General features: G+C 46.7%; 1 protein-coding gene across 1 annotated transcript in view; it reads right to left on the bottom strand.

Annotated features, from left to right (window-relative positions):
• Positions 1-7,489: 7,489 nt before the first annotated feature.
• C4_1H6orf52 (chromosome 4_1 C6orf52 homolog) overlaps positions 7,490-17,504 on the bottom strand; it is a 328,083-nt gene continuing 318,068 nt past the window's right edge. The window contains exon 9 of the mRNA XM_086964993.1: positions 7,490-7,880. Within this exon, the coding sequence (XP_086821119.1) occupies positions 7,735-7,880 (146 nt within the window). The 3' untranslated portion in view covers positions 7,490-7,734. The remainder of the gene's footprint in view (positions 7,881-17,504) is intronic.

Raw genomic sequence — 17,504 nt, 5'->3', positions numbered from 1 at the left:
CTTCTTCGACTTCTTATGCTTCGACTTACTCAACCCAGAGTGCGAAGACTTCGATGACTTGTCGGAAACGCGATGGCTCGACTGCCCTCGTGACCGGGACCTCGAACGGTGTGGAGCAGACTGTTGCCGTTCAAGCAGCTTTCGGGACCGCTCCCGCAAAGCCTTCAGCGTCAACAACTGACAGTCAGAGCACGAATTGGGGTCGTGGTCGCGCTCCAGGCAAAAGAGGCACACGTGATGCGGATCCGTAACCGACATCAGCTGGTTACAGGAACTGCAGGCCTTAAACCCGGGCATCCCTCGCGCACCTGCCCGGAGTCGAAGACTCGAAACAAGAAGCCGACAAAAGTCGAGAAAAACATAGTCAAAAAATGACTGGGGTACCGCTCTTCCCGATCTGCGCTGGCTGGCGCGGAAAAAGAAAGAACTGACATCAGAGCGCGAGGGCGGCGTCTAAGTAGCTGCCGCAACATCATCCCGGCGACCACGACAAGGAGCTGACCAACGCCACCTTTGGACGTGCAGAAGTACTGCTGACGAAAAAACTTTCCAGATCTAGTATGACGCCTGGGGGTAATGCACAAGTTACTACTTGTGTAACGATATATCTGTAAGAGACATTAGTTAGTGATAGATTCCTTACCTTAGAATATCCCCAGGTGTCAGACTGGATCTGGAAAGTTTTGCATAGCAGTACCCCTGCGCGTCAGTTGGTGGCGTCCTGCTGCTCTGTGTCTGTCACTGGCGTTGTCAGCGAAGAAATGACGTCACGGGAGGGTACTTAGGCACCACCCATGCATGCTGACATCAGTTCTGTACACGACTTTCCGCGCCGAAACGCAGAGCCATGCAAGATACTGACCATTGGTACATAAAACTAAGGCCCTAAAAGTGGATGACCTTAAACCTAGCAATCAGTTCGCAGAACAGGGAGGATGGGTGGAGCGGTAAGGAATCTATCACTAACTTTTGTCTCTTACAGATATATTGTTACACAAGTAGTAACTTGTGCATCTGAAAGAGACACGTTAGTAATAGATTCCTTATCTTGGAATATATACCGCAGCAATACCAACCCTGGTGGTGGGTCTGCGAACAAGTTTACACCAGAAAGTCACGGAGCACAGAATGGCCAAAGAAGCCATCTCTTCAGACTGGACTGCCATGGCAGTAGTGCTTGGTAAGTGTGTGCAGCGAGGCCCACGTAACTGCGTGATAAATGTCCTGCAAGGGAACGCTGCATCCCAAGGGAGTAGTGGCTGCAGTCGCCCTGGTTGAATGGGCATGCAGCTCCACAGGAGGCTCCTTCTTGGCCAAGGAGTAACATGCTTTGATGCAGAAAATGACCCACCGGGAAATGGTACGTTTGTGCACAGCCCAACTTTTTTTGGCGCCCACGTAACCAACAAAAAGCTGAACATCCACCCGGAACTGCTGTGTACGCTGCAGATAAAATGCGAGCGCGCGTTTTGGATCCAGACGGTGGAACCTCTCCTCTTCCCTTGAAGGATGCAGAGGTGGAAAGAAGGTGGGCAATGTTATGGTCTGCCCGATGTGGAAGGACGTGACAACCTTTGACAAAAAAGAAGGACGGGTCCTTAAATCCACCTTGTCAGGATGAATAGAAAGGAAAGGAGGTTTAGAAGAAAGAGCCTGGAGCTCACTCACTCTTCTGGCAGAGGTGATAGCAACCAGGAAAGGAGTCTTTAAGGTGAGAAGACGTAAAGGACAGTTATGAAGGGGCTCGAAGGGAGCGTACATCAGAAAAGTCAAGACAAGATTTAAGTCCCACGGAGGCATTATGAAGGGTACGGATGGAAACGTATGCGTAATGCCTTTAAGAAAACGGTTAACAACCGGGGACTTAAAAAGAGAAAGCTGATCAGAAAGGCGGAGATGGCAGAAAGATAACCTTTGATAGTGCCCAGAGCGTAACCCGGCTGGGCCAAAGAGAGAAGGAACAGAAGAACCTCAGAAAGAGGGGCAGAAAGGGGATCCACAGCCTTCACTGTGCACCATGCCACAAATCTGTTTCACCTTCAGGCGTATACCGTTTTGGTGGAGGGACGCCGGGCTGCCAGAATGACATCACAGACTTTGGGAGGAAGATCGAAAGATGTCAACTGTTGCCGCTCAATCTCCATGCATGAAGGAGAGGCTGGACAGGTTCGGGTGGAGGACCGTCCCTGCTGCTGCGACAGAAGATCCTCCTGTAGATGCAGTCGATCGAGGAATCGACGCTCATACTGAGGAGCTCGGGATACCATACTCTTTGAGCCCAGTCTGGAGCCACAAGAATGACTTGGGCGCCGTCGCACCTGATTTTCTTCAGTACTCTGGGTAGAAGTGGTATAGGCAGAAAGGCGTACAATAGACCGCAGCTCCACTCGCGACGAAAAGCATCTCCGAGCGAGTGCCGCCTTGGAAATTCCAACTCGCAGAACTGATGACATTGCGCGTTCTCTTCGGTGGCGAACAGATCTAACCAAGGCTCTCCCCATTCCAGAAAGAGAACTTGCGCCATGTCCGAGTTCAGACGCCATTCATGATCCACCATGCACCGGCGCCTGTGTTTGTCCGCCCTGGTGTTTAGAGAACCTGCCAGGTGTTGAACCACCAAGGTAATGCCTTGATGTTCCAGCCATGTCCAGAGGCGCAGAGCCTCCTGCCATAGGGTCCACAACCCCACCCCGCCCTGTTTGTTGCAATACCACATGGCTGTGGTGTTGTCCGTGAACACCTGCACTACACTTCCCCGGACAGAGGGAAGGAATGGCTTCAGTGCAAGCCGGATTGCCCGCAGCTCCAGAAGGTTGATCTGGAGCCGGGACTCGGCCGGAGATCAGAGGCCTCAGATCTCCGCCTCTCCCATGTGTCCTCCCCATCCCAGGAGGAACACATCCATCACCACTGTGTGCTCCGGTTGGGGAAGGGCGAGGGATCTGCCACGGACCCAATCGCGATTCATGAGCCACCACTTCAACTGTCATGCAGCGCCCTCCGAGATCTGGACGTGATCGGACAGGTTGCCCTGATGCCGTGCCCACTGGAAATTCAGGTCCTACTGCAGAGCACGCATATGCCATCTGGCATGTTGCACTAGCAGGATGCAGGAGGCCATCAGGCCCCGGAGCCGGATGGTCATCCTGACTGAAACCCGGGATTGAGGCTGAAAGAGCAAAATCATAGCCTGAATATCCCAGACTCGCTGCTCGGGAGGACCCGAAACAGCATAGAATCCAGAACTGCTCCGATAAAAGGGAGCTTCTGAGAGGGACTCAGGTGCGACTTCGGAACATTGATGGAGAACCCTAGCAAATGCAGGAGGTCGGCCGTAGTCTGGAGGTGGGTGACGACTGCCTGGGGCGAGCCCGCCTTCAACAGCCAGTCGTCGAGGTAGGGGAAGACTAACACCCCTGACCTGCACAGATGAACTCCGACCATCGCCATCACCTTCGTGAACACACGAGGGGTACTGGTAAGGCCGAAGGGGAGCACGGCAAACTGAAAATGCTCCCGGCCCACCATGAACGGCAGGTAGCACCGATGGGCCGGCAGGACGGAAATGTGAAAATAAGCGTCCTGCAAGTCCAACGCTACCATCCAGTCTCCAGGGCAGCCAGGGCCAGAGTCAGCATCTTTAACTTCTCCTTCCGAAGGAAGCGACTGATATCCCGGAGGACCAAGATGGGGTGCAGGCCCCCCTTGTCCTTCTTGGGGACCAGAAAGTAGTGGGAATAACAACCACTACCTACTTCATGATCGGGAACGCACTCTATGGCCCCCTTGGCCAGGAGGGCCTTGACTTCCTGACGGAGTAGAGCCAAATGATCCCCCGACATGCGGTGGTACCGAGGTGGCATGGCTGGAGGGGAGGACAGAAAGGGGAGCGAGTAACCGTGGCAGATTATCTGCAGCACTCACTTGCCCAATGTAATTTCGAGCCAGTGGTGGCAGACCGTGCCTCCCCACCGGCGTGGGGGGCTCCCTGAAGCTCTGATTAAGAAGGCTCAGAGGCAGAAGCAGCGGAGGTAGAGGTGATCTGACCCGCGCAGTGTTTACCAGACCCGCCCCTGCGTAATCCACATCCGGCTGAGGCTGGTTCTGCACAGGTTTGGTGGAGGAGAGCGCTTGGGGCCCTTGCCCTGGCAACAAAAGGATCGAAATCCTGGAGTGGCAGGGTTCTTTGTGGAAAGACCCAAAGACTTGGCCGTGGCCAAAGAGTCTTTAAAGCGCTCCAGGGCATTGTCAGCTTTATCGCCAAAAAGGTGGGAGCCAAAGGGCATGTCCATGAGCGAGCCCTGGACATCGGGTGAGAACCCAGAGGAACGCAACGAGGCGGAGGTGCCCCTGAGGCGGTCGCAACCAAGAGGACATTGGTGCCCCCGAGGCCGGTCGCAACCAAGTGCCCAAGAGGACTTCGGTGAGAGCCTCATTGAAAGGGAGCAGCGGCTCCGACGACGTAGATGCTGTCTGGAGCACCTCCGTAAGGAGGTTGGTCCTAAGGGCCACCGTAGAAAGGTCGAGTTGGAGAGCCTCCGCAGCACCACGGTGTAGGAAGCATCCACCTCCATAGTAGGTGGAGGAGAGGCAAACTCTGTATCTTGTAGGTCGTTCACCCAATCCTGCTCGGAGTCACACTGCCAGCCAAGGGGGTCCTCTGAGCCGTCCCGGGCCTCGTCCAGCGTAGACGGGGCCGTCTGCTACGGCGGCAGGGCTGGAGCCGGAGAGGGGGCAAGCGGCGTCGGGAACGGCACCGGCCTGGGCTGAGACGGAGCCATATCCCAATGAGGATCCCAGGTCGGAACGAAATGGTCTGGGAACCGGGGCAGGATAAACGCACCCAGTGCGGCGCCTGGGGCGGCACCTGGGCCGAAGGCAAGGGCGGCACCGGAGCCAGCGGCACTGCACCTTGTGGCGCCGGAGCTGACGGCGCTGGATCCTGTGACGCCGGGGATGGCGCCGGTGGCGGTGCCGCCGGGCCAACAGGATCTGGACACGGGACCGTGGGCCCGCAGGAGTGCTGGCGGGAGCCCGAGGCCTAAAAAGGCGATCCATGGCAGGAAGAAACTCTTGCATTGGTTCAGGAGTCGCCGACTGACCCGGGTAGGACGGGTAGGCTCCTGTCCCCCTCGTTCGCCTCAGAGGAGCGACGGGGGACACACTTCTTCGACTTCTTTTTATGGCGTTGCTTACTGTTGCTTAAAAATAATAAAGTTCTGTCTGTAAATCATGCTATTGTACTTTTCTAAATATACAGGGATAGCTGCCTTCACACCAAAAAGCACAAAAACCTTGCAAGAAATGAGATGGAAAACATTGTGTGTATTTCGAAAAGTACAATAGCATTATTCACCGACAGAACTTTAATATTTTTTTATCCACAGAGGCGCCTGAAGAAGGGATTGATTATACTGAAATGCATTGGGCATTATTGATTATTGGATTTCGAAGAACTTTGTAGTTCTGAATTATGTTTTGTTCATACTGTATATAGTTTTGTGAAACACTGAACAACATTATCATTGATTGTTTAATATGGATTTCCTTAATTATGTGAAATTTCACAACAAATGTTCTATGACATTAAACAATGACTGAATTACAGCAGTTATAATTTCATGGTGTATTCTTCACATTTGTGTATAATTTTGATGAGGTGAATAGTCAAATTCATGCTGTGCAACCAGATACTGAGTGAAGGGTCACTTGTTTACTTTATGCCTCTATTTTGTGCCAGCCAGTCTAAGGTTTTTTTGTCAAGCTGCTCGTAGGACTCGTGATGGTCCGCACGCAATGGGGGAACCTCTATCAGAACAGCCACGTACCGGGATGCAGCAGGAGGAAGATTAATAACTGGTAGTTGTGACTGAGACTGGAAATGGACTGAAGCCGCTCTGCCCTCTTTATCTCTTGTGGTGTTATTAAAATAGGAAGTGGAAGTGGGTGGTTGGACTGCTTTCTGGCCGGTAAAGAGATTTTTATTACAGGAGTGATCTGCGTTAGCTAGTAGATTGCTAGAAATAACCAGGACCTGTGTTGCTGGAATAGGCTTCCCAGTAGGATCATCGGGGTTCTTGGTCGAGCTACAGAGCCTGGTGGAAGTACTAACTGAGGCTCCTTTGGCAGAGCCTGAGAGGTTGATACCACACGTGACTAAATTGGACTCAATAGTATCCAAACGTGCAACCAGAGGAGAAAGTACAGTATTCAACGTTGAGCAAAGTTTTTCTGAGAAAATCTTTAGGTGGTTAGCCAGGAGGTTGTTAAAGAAATAGCTGAAATAAGACTTGACAGTTGGACTGAAGTTGACACTGGAGCCTCTGAGGCTCTGTACGTGGTGTGAGGACAGCCAGGATCTCAAACACAGACACTTGTAAAGTCTCATGAGGAGCTGAAAGAGGGCTAGTTACCTGTTTGCGAGCCTTGCCGCGTTTAGCTCTCTTTGGTAATGTTGTAGGCAAGGACTTATTATTTGCACCATTGGAGATAACGGAGGGAGTGGATATTGGGGAAGTCGGTATACAATTCACTGTAGATCCTTGTGTGGAGAGAGAGTCAGCACTGTTATGGGATAATACTATAGACATGTCGGAGTGCAGACGAGGGGACAGGACAGGTAGACTCCCGCTTAGACCATCCAAATTAATAGAGAGCCTCCATTCAGTTCAGGCGATTTCATTACTGATAGCGGTGACGGCACGTTCAAGCATCCAGACGATTGAGGTAGGCTTTACTAGAGGAGATAAAACTGTGCTGCCGTCGCCCCCTTTCTCTTTGCCCATAGTCCTGACAAATGGGCAAACAATTAAAGTGGAAGACTGAGGGAGCCTGCACTAATAAGAAGCCTGGCGCTGGGAAAAGAACACTAATAACAATTGAGAATGAAAAACCAGTACCTCTCAGTAGTTAACAACTCAATTTGCAGGCAGTGGCTTTGACATCTTCAAACACGAATTAAAAGTGCTGGGCCATAGTGACAGAGGCCTCAGAGAGTGGGCCCAGTCTCGAACGTGCGCAGACCAGCCCACTCCAGGCACGGTCTTCGCCCGGGCACGTGCCAAGGTGCGTTCCGCACGCTTCACACCTTAGAGCACGGATGAGCAATATAGCGCACCTCCTGGAACAGAAACATCCCTGGCGGTGTCCTGCCTTGGTGATTGCTGGGACTCGTGGTCCGGTCCGCTCCTGCAGCGTAGAAACAACTCCTGCGCTGGGGAGCCAGGCTGAGCAATATGGCATGCCCCCTGGCGCGGAAACACCTGTGGCGGTGCCCTGCCTCGGTGGTTGCTGGGGCTCATGGTTTGGTACGGCCCCCTCTTTCGTTTGTGCGTGGAGCTTGTATTTTTCTCAGACAAACACACAACAAGAACCCCTAACACTGAGGTTGCAATTCACACCGACAGTTCATATCTGCCAAGTCATTCATTCTGAAGAACTACTGTACATTTAGAAATGACAAAAAAACTGTATAACCTTACGAAAAAGGTCAGGAGTGAATAAGGCATTTTATTTACAGTTGCAGTTTTGAAGAGAAGTCTCCATTTACAAGTCTTTCAAATTTACAAATATATTACATGTGAATTCAAAGCATAACATAAAAACAATGCTAAAACTCAAAGAAATAAAAGTTCCAACTTATGGTCTTTTTTTTAATCATTTTCAATAAATATTTTCTAGAACCTTGGTTTCAGCATCACGTTGATGCTATATGATTTAACAAAGATGAAAATGTTATATGGTGGAAGGAATCTCAGATGTTACAGTATCTAGTGGTTGCCAATGACAATTCATGAGAGCATCATAAAACTCCTCACTTCTCGCCGTATATGCTTTGTTCAACGCATCTGTATCCAGGGTTGCAAGAGTAGCGTGGTGATCTAAAAAAAGCAGCAACAAAAAAATACAATCGTGAAAAACAAATTACAGAGGTGGGTGTAGAAGGATTGCACTTTTGCAGATTAAGGTATGAATGCAACAGGTCACTTATTAATAGTAATAAAGAGTACAGAATCACTCTGATAAGTGATCGGCATTTCACTCCCAAAAAGTAGATATTTGGACAGAGGCAAATGTGTAAGAATGAGGGTTTGCATGGGTTAGGGGGTCTATTTAACAATAACAATTGCCATGATTGCATCCAAGGAATTAAGAGCAAAACCAATATTCTACAGGTTCGTTCATAAAGTATGCAGCAGCAGACAAGGTTGCCTTTATAGTGATGCCCAACATACCTCTACTGTAAATAATCTTTGGCTTGTCTCACCACCCCATATGAATCCCGGACAGCTTATGTGTGAATTATTAAAAAAAAAACCTTTTACAACGTTCTGCAGCTTCTTGAGTCAACGTCCGCAAATCTTAGCTGTCCAACAAAAACTCAAATAGTTAGCTGCAAAATGCACAATTGACACAAACAGCTTCTTCTTTTTTTTAAATAATGTGCTACCCCAGAGATAGGACACCAACTTTCTGGACAAAAGTCTTGATTACACCTTCATAAATTAGCACCAAAAAATCTATGAATCGACAATTTCACAATGTGGTAGACAGAACCAATAAGAGACCTGGTGTTCATCTAAGTGGAAATATCATCACTTTGGAGTTTATCCAAGCGATTAATGGACCTACATTGGATGCAGAACACGCACAATCTATTACTCACCCATAACAGTAATCCAAAAAGAGCTTTGGTTGCGTCATTCCCTTACTCCCCTCAAACTCCTGAGCATGTAGGATCATCCCAAGCCTTCATAGAGTCAGACACAAACTCATGCATTCACATCATCTCACAGAATTCAATGGGGTAGAATTCATCACAGTTTACAACTTGGCAAGAGCTTGTCCGAATCAGATAGAAGTTTACTAAAATCAGTAAAACACTTTATCACATAGCCATAAGAAGAGCTAAGAAAGACCAAAACCCGCCGACTGTTCTGCATCTACCCGGAGCTTAAGAAACCATGCTCAACCACACAAAATTAGGAAGACCCTGTTGCCGAGTTTTAGGTCATAAATTAAGATTCACAACCCACTCCTAAATATTCTCAATCATTCCTTATCCACATATACCTGCCACATAGTTAGCCCAATGCAGATATCATTTTCCACATTCAAACAATTCTAGGAGGTAGAGATAACCAGGCTAGCTTTGAAGATATAGCGGTTAACCAGCTTTGAAAAACAAACCATATTATCTAGCTGTAGAACAATCCTGTGTCTTGCATGAAACAAGTTCTAACTTGTTTATCAACTATAACATGACCGTCTGGATACATTTCTCTATGTTGGCAATAAGTAGCACCTCCACAAGTGGCACACACAATTATCTCTTCACTCTTCAAGAAACCTATAGCAGATGCTCTTGCAGCCCAATCTTGAAACTATCATACGCCAGGAAATTTTGCAAAGAAGAGTAATGGGTTACCTACAAAATATTGTTCAACAAAATACGCTGTTTTACGGTCTTCAGTCAAGTTTCCAATCTCAATGAAGAAAAGAATATGTTTTGGCTAACCTCAAAGAGCTCTTGTTCACACTTGACAAAGACCAGCAAGCTTTCACTTGAACACACAACACTATCAACCATGTCAAACTGTGGGAAAAAGGGTGTTTTGAGTTATATGAGGCTTCTTTAATTTGGATTCGCTTTCTCCATTGTGATCACATATACCAATTTCAGAATGTGCTAGTGTGGTGTTTCCCCAAGTCTCAACCACACAGTTCTGCAACAAGTCTCTCATCTCAACTGCTTTATCAGCATACGAACAATAGTTACTTACCTGTAATCGTTGGTTCTCCAGTATTGGTATCTATCATAGATTCACATGCCTGAATCATTCCCCATCGTCGGAGTCCCACGGTACATAAAAATCGAAATAAATATGCATAACATAGGTATATCCTAGGTATATTAGAAGCAGGAAGTAAAACAGCTAGGAGAAATAGGAAAATAAAATTCCACTTGCATAACTCGTCCAAGTCATTATATATATAGTCCAAACTACAGCCAATCCGGCGACAGCACCCTCCAGAATGTTCTCCTCAGAGGCTTAGGCTCTCAGATTTTCTAGTTCAAGTGTGATCTAGAGTGACAAACAAAAAGAGCATTATAGAGCCTCTGAGGGGAGGTGGGTGGGTTGCATTTGAATCTATGAAAGATACCAATACTGGAGAACCACAGATTACAGGTAACTATTGTTCTTCTCCAGTATTGGGGTGTCTTTCATAGATTCACATGTCTGAATCAGAGTAGAGAGCAGTAAATCCATAATAATACTCGTGAGATTCTGATCACGACAAACATATGCATAACAGAGGCAATATGTAATCAGATATATATATATATAAAAATATATATAAATATATTTACATATATTTATCCATAAACAATCATATAAGAAATGTATGTAAGAAAATATCAAAGAGGAGGAGGGAAGAACAGAGGCTCACCTTATTTAAAAAGATTACAGAGAACCGCTTGTCCCACAGATGTGTCTCCAGTGCTGGCGGCCTCCAGACAGTAGTGCTTAGTAAAGGACTGCTGGACCGCGTAGCAGCTTTGCAGATTTGATGAATAGGCACACCAGCAGTAGAGGAAGAGACTGCTCTAGTAGAGTGCGCTCTCGGAGTGGTTTGTGATGGTCTGACTGCATGCTGATGACAGAAATAAATTGCAGCAGAAATCCAAAGAGCAACGGATTGTTTGGATATTGGGTGTCCTGTATGCATCTTTCCATATGCTATAAATAGCTGATCAGATTTTCGAATTGAGGATGTCCTCTGTAAATAGATTTTGAGACACCTATTAACATCAAGAGTATGCAAAGCCCTTTCCGCAGGGGATTGAGGATTAGGAAAGAAAGTCTTTAAAATTACTGGTTCGTTGAGATGGAAGTCCGAAGGTACTTTAGGCATAAAAGTAGGGTTAGTGCGTAGCACTACCGGATCCCCGGTCAATTGGAGGAAAGGCGGTTTAATAGTGAAGGCTTGAATGTCGCTGACCAGCCTAGCAGATCTGAGAGCTAACAGCACAGACACTTTCCATGAAAGAAACTTCAAATCTGTCTTATGAATAGGTTCAAAGGGATGGCACACGAGTTGTGACAGCACAACGCTAAGATGCCAGGATGGAGGTGGATGGCGGATGGGAGGAAACATGGGAAACAATCCTTTGAAGAACTGCTGAATGATCCTAGAGGAGTACATAGAGTTGGTAACATCCTGTCGGAATCTGGAGATAGCCGCTAAGAATACCTTAAGGGTAGAATGCGAAAGGACTGACCTTGCTAAATACAAAAAGAAAGGCAACATTTGTTCCGGTTTCGCATGGATTGGATGAATGTTGGCGGCTTGAAACCATAGACCAAATCATTTCCATTTAAGCCTGTATGTCTTTATCGTGGAAGGCGCTCTAGCATTGGCTAAGACTTCTCTACAGTCAGAAGGAATGTCTAAGTGAGCGAATTCAAAGTGCTCAGGAACCAGGCCACTAAGTGCAGAGATGCAGGATCCAGATGGCAGATCTGTCCGTTCAGAATGGATAGAATATTCGGTATTGGTCGCAACTGAATGGGATCGCATTCGGAGAGAAGGAGAAATTCGGTAACCCAGAACTGGCGAGGCCACCTGGGAGCTATGAGTATTAGGCGACAAGGCTCTTTCTTCATTTTCAGGAGATCTCTGGGAACCAACGGTATCGGTGGAAAAGCGTAAGCATAGATCCGCGACCAGTTCATTGAAAACGCATTCCCGCACAAACCCTTGTGGGGAAGCCAGCTTGCGAAGAATGGGCATTTGCGGTTCAGACTGGTCGGGAACAAGTCCAGATCGGGTCGACCCCACTTCTGAAAAATACTATCGAAGGTTGGCTGATGGAGCTCCCACTAGTGATTGAAATTGTCGATCTGCTAAGGGAATCCTCGAGAACGTTGGAAACTCGCAGGACATGACTGCTGTCAGACTTATCCGATGTCTGATCGCCCGATCCCAAATCTGTTGAGCTTGCTGAGACAGTCAAGCAGACCTTGTCCCTCCTTGTTTGTTCAAGTAGTGCATACTTGTCGTGTTGTCTGTCCGGATCAAAACTGATGCTCCGAGAATGATGGTGCGAAAAGACTTTAGAGCTAGGAAGATCGCTAGCCACTCTAAGAGGTTGGTATGCCAAGTTCGTTGTTGAGCATCCCATTTGCCGCTGACTGTGAGTCCTTATAAGTGTGCGCCCCATCCCTTGAGGGAGGCGTCCTTGGTTATCACGAAGGTCGGAGCTTCCACTAGGAATGAGCAGCCTGCTGTCACGTTTTTCTTGCAAGTCCACCAGAGTAGAGCTTCCTGTATAAGAGGATTGATGTGGATGAGATTGTCGAAGGATCCCGAAACTGCAACCACTGTTTCTTGAGCTCCTCAGAGGTCTCATTTTGAGACAGCAGTTGGGGACCAGGGGAATGCAGAATGAAAGCATCCCCAGAAGCGACTCGAACTGCCGGACTGAAACGCACCTTTTTGATCGCAGTAACTGGGCGAGTTTGCAAAGTTTCAGTTGCCTTTCGTTTGAGACAAAGGCTTGTGTCCGCAGAGTGTCTATGGTGGCTCCCAAGAACGCTCTTCTTTGTGATGGGACAGGGTGAGACATGTCGAAATTGATGGTGAGGCCCAGAGATTGGAAAAGAGCAGACATCTCCGAGTATGGGCGTTTGCGGTTGTGAAAGAATTTGCCTTGATAAGGCAGTCGTCTAAATAAGGAAAAATTTGAATTCCTTCTAGTCGAAGGTGGGCAGCTACTGGTGCTAAGACCTTGGTAAAGACCTGGGGTGCAGAACGTAGTCCGAACTTTGAACTGGAACTCTGAACCTCAAGAACTTTCTGTGTCTGGGTAGAATTAGTACATGAAAATAAGCGTCTTGGAGGTCGAGGGTGGTCATGTGATCCCCGCTGTGAGGAGTTGAAGGATTTCTTGAAGAGTTAGCATCCGAAAGGATAGTTTTTGGAGATATTTGTTGAGGGAGCGAAGATCTAGGATGTGACGCCATTCTCCCGATTTCTTCTTTATCAGAAAATATCTGGAATAAAAACCGGTTCCTCTTTGCAATCGAGGAACTACTTCGATCGCTCCTTTTCGTAACATCAAAATTATCTGGGAAAAAAGCTCTGAGAGGTGAGCTGGAGGTGTTCCCTTGGGAGGAGAATCCGGAGTAAGTTTTACAAACTCTAGAACATTGCCTCTGGCCACAATGTCCAAGACCCATTTGTCTGTTATACTCGACCGATTTGAGAAGAAACAGGAGATTCTTCCTCCAACTTTTAAAGGGGTAAGCGGTAGAGCAGGTGGCACTTGTCGCTGCTTCTTAGATGCATTACGTCTGCTGTAAGTGGGAGCGGATGGTTGCTGCCTGAAAGATTGTTGACGTTGGGAAGATTAACGTTGGTTACTCTGATAGGATTGATATTGTCTTTGCTGATTATAACCTCCTTGAGAAGAGAAAGATCAGCAGCCTCTAGCACCACGAAAAGACGGTTTTCGAAACTGAAGAGTTCCAAGAGATCTTGCTGTCTTGGTATCCTTTTTAATGGCCTGTAGGGCCTTATCAACATGCTGACCAAAAAGAGACTCGCCCTCAAAAGGCATATCCATTATTTTAGCCTGAACCTCCTGGCAAAATGATGTTGACTTTAACCAGCCCTGTCGCCGCAGGTCTGCGGCACCTGCCAGTTGTCGAATACCTGTAGACGCAACATCCACAGACGAATCAATCTCAGCCGAGATTCTTTCCCCTTCCTGAAGGCTCTTTAACGCCTCTGACTCAGAGGGCTCAGGCAACATGTCGATGTAAGGAGAAATGTCCGACCACATCTGTCTATCATATCTTCCTAAGATAGCCAGTAAGTTAGCTGCACGGACGGTCGTTGCTGCCATGGTCAAAAACTTCTTTCCAGTAGCATCCAGACGTCTCCCATCCCGATCAGGCGGAGAGGAGGGATTCCGCGCTCGTCGTTGAGCTGCTTGAACGATAACAGAATTTGGCTTTGGCTGGCCTATCAAATAATCAGGCAAATTGTCTGGTGCTTTGTATTTCTTTTCAAGGCAGGGCAGGACCGCAGGAATAGAAGCAGGAGCTTTCATAACTTTTAGTCCTTCCTGCCAAATGAAGTCAATAATTGGGATAGAGCTTATCTGTTTCCTCGGTTGATCTTTAAAATCATAAAGGAAACAATCATCATTCTTTGTTTTCATAGGAAGAAGAAATTGTTGTGTAGCCCTTTCCATGAGAAGATGAAAACCTCCAATGTCTAGAGGAGGAGAGTCGGCAGGAGCAGGAGTGGGCGGAGATGGAGTTTGTATCTGGTAATCATCCCATTCCGTAAGGACTGATCTGGCATCCAATTCTCCTTCCTCTCTATCGTCATCAGAAGTGTGAGGTACCGGAGAATGTGGCCTGGGTGACTTAAATGCTGATGAAGATTGAAGAACAGGTGTGGGTGGTATAGAAGAAGCAGACTCAGATGGAAGGAAACAGCGATAATAATCGTCCAACATGTACTCCAGATTATTTAGAAGAGCCAAAGGCATTTGGGCCTTAGGGATTGGATCTGGAGCTGAAGTAACCGCCTCCGGGAAAAAGTCATCATCTTGATCCATATCTTGACACTTAATGAAGAGCTCAGAGGGCTCCTGGCAGTACGAAACCTATCACCCTCATCTGATTCACCATCATCCTCTCCAGAATCTAACAATTGTTCCGGCAACATGAGATGAATTTTAGCAGGGGAGATTGTAATTGGAGAAAGGACCTCCAACGAAGAACCACGTCTGTGTAGCAAGACGCTGCTGTCGACGGAGGTAACTGTATAGACGGTGTCGTAGACGATGTAGCAGATGCTGCAGGCAAAGATGAAAACCAAACCTGAAGAGCCGTACATGTAGACAGTTGTAGTGTCGACGAAGCAGCCGTCGTCAAAGTAGTCGTCGACGAGGCGGGCGTCGATGGAGTCATCGTCGACGAGACGACCTTCGTCGACGAGGCAACCGTCGACGACACTCTTAATCTTCGTCTTCGAAGGAACGTCTATGGTAGATTTTAACTCCTTTGTCGACGGGACTGGTCTTACAGAGACGGATACCAACGTCGACGGCGAAGATGCCGACGACATCATCATCTGTGGCTTCTTCGACGAGAAAGAAGCAGTCAACGTCGTCGCTGCTGCGACGGAAGGCTTCGTCGAAGAACGCATAGTCGTCGAGCTCGTCGACGAGGGATCCCCTTTTCTGAGGTAAATCTTTGTCAGAATACTGTTTTGAAGCTTGAGACTTTGTAGTCTTTCTCGGGGGCGTAGAAGGCATAGTCTTACTTTTAGAAGGTGGAAGAGCCTTTTTTGAAGTAGAAGGCATCTCAGCACTCTTGGAGGTGTGCTGTTTTTTCGCCACCTTATCCCCAGGAGAAGATAAGTCTGTGTCAGCAGTCCTCTTCCTAGAGGAGGTAGTCTGAACAGAAGCAATACATTATAAAATGAAGAATTTCCAAGGAAAAAACAGAGAAGTACTGAGCAGAACTCAGGGAGACTCCCTTCACACGACGTGCGGTAGAAAATCTGAGAGCCTGAGCCTCTGAGGAGAACATTCTGGAGGGTGCTGTTGCCTGATTGGCTGTAGTTTGGACTATATATAATGACTTGGACGAGTCATGCAAGTGGAATTTTATTTTCCTATTTCTCCTAGCTGTTTTACTTCCTGGTTCAAATATACCTAGAACATACCCAAGTTATGCATATGTATTGCTATTTGTATGTAAAGTGGGACTCCCACTCAGATGACTGGGAATGATTCAGGCATGTGAATCTATGAAAGATACCCCAATACTGGAGAAGATTTACTACCAAGTGTATGCTGATAAGCAATTGTACATCCTTCTGGAAAATAACTTCAAGAGCCATGCTAAAATCTTCAAATGACTTAATCATTTTCAACTTTGAGCAAGAGAGCGAAAACTGAAATTCTTGTCCTTGGAGGAATAAAGACTGCTTCTTCTACATTTAAAAAGCCTCTGTAGCCTAGGACCAACTGTCAACACTCAAAGTAAAAACTTTAGGTTATCATCTATGCAAAGCCATCATTGACGCAACTCAAATCTGAGAGATTAAATGGTCAATATGCAATTATATGTTTTTGGGAATATTCTTGCAATTCTGCATACCGTTCATTAGAGTCTACTAACAAGATGTTTTGTATTGAGCCACCCAAACCGGCTCTTAACCTTATGGCTCATGTAGACTCCTACTGAACCTCTACTGGAAGCTAGGGACCCCGGCCTGAACAACTTCTATGATTTGAACCTCAAAATATATATGAAATATAGATAGAAGAATGCATCAAACAAATACACATATTGTGGAACCACTCACTTCACAAAAAATGTATTTCAAAATCATAATTTTTATCAGATGGTTGGATCTTTTCAAAATGTAGTTTTATATCTAAGAGACAGAGATATGCTGGACTCTAGTATATCATTTTTTTTGTTGCTCCTAATGCATTCTCTTTTTGAAGGCACCTACACGTGCCTCAGTTCAAGACATTCATTTTCCACATTAGATTTTTTTTTGCTGTACTTGCCCTACTCAAAGGAGTTAATCTAAGGATATCAACTTAATTTTTAGCCTCCAATTTCAAATTCCTTCAGATTTGCAGTTTTATTTATTTTATTTTTCAGTTTTAAGTTTTGCTTCTATTAATTATGTATTTTATTAATGTGCTAATATTTAATTGTCTTATTAGTCACAAATCCCAAGTTAAGAATCACTGACCTAGACTATTACAATGTGATTCACACAGGCCACAATGCATCAGACTCCAAGAATCCAAATGCAGGCCGTCCAGATGTACCTGAAATTAAGACACTTGAAGCACACCAAACCATCCCTGTGAGATTTCCACGCATTCCTTTCATTTCTACGATCAAAGTCAGCATTCTGTGCATTGCCAAGAAAGCTTACTGCAACAAAGGCAGAGTATACTTGTAAATGTTGGCCCTACAATGCACTCTCATTAAGAACCTTCAGTCACCATCTCTGAAATTGATGGCACATACCCATTCAACAGGCAGAAACACCGCAAAGGTCTCCAGAAGGGAATGGGTCCTACATTGCAGGAAGCCTGGAACCACATCTGAGTTGAGGGAACCAACCTCAAACTTTAAACACTTACAACAAGCATTTGCAATGCAACAGTCTTGCCTTTAGGAAACTTTAAAGTATTTAGCCATGCAGCACATTATGTACATACTGTTAGTATTTAGCCATGCAGCACATTATGTATATACTGTTTAACACTATATGCAACACCCCTTTTCCAGACAAAGAACTAACCCGTGTGAATCGACATAATGCCCACCTTGTTCGTCCTCTAATGTTCGCGCTATATACAGCAAACTGCAGAGGGGTTTTCACTTTCCCATCAAAGCAGGGATCCGCCACCCAAGTCCCTAAGAGTTCTTGCCCTCTAAGTGCCAGTA

The sequence above is a fragment of the Lissotriton vulgaris genome, chromosome 4_1 (assembly GCF_964263255.1).
Source record: "Lissotriton vulgaris chromosome 4_1, aLisVul1.2, whole genome shotgun sequence".
NCBI lineage: Eukaryota > Metazoa > Chordata > Amphibia > Caudata > Salamandridae > Lissotriton > Lissotriton vulgaris.
This window is presented reverse-complemented; position numbering and strand designations above follow the sequence as displayed.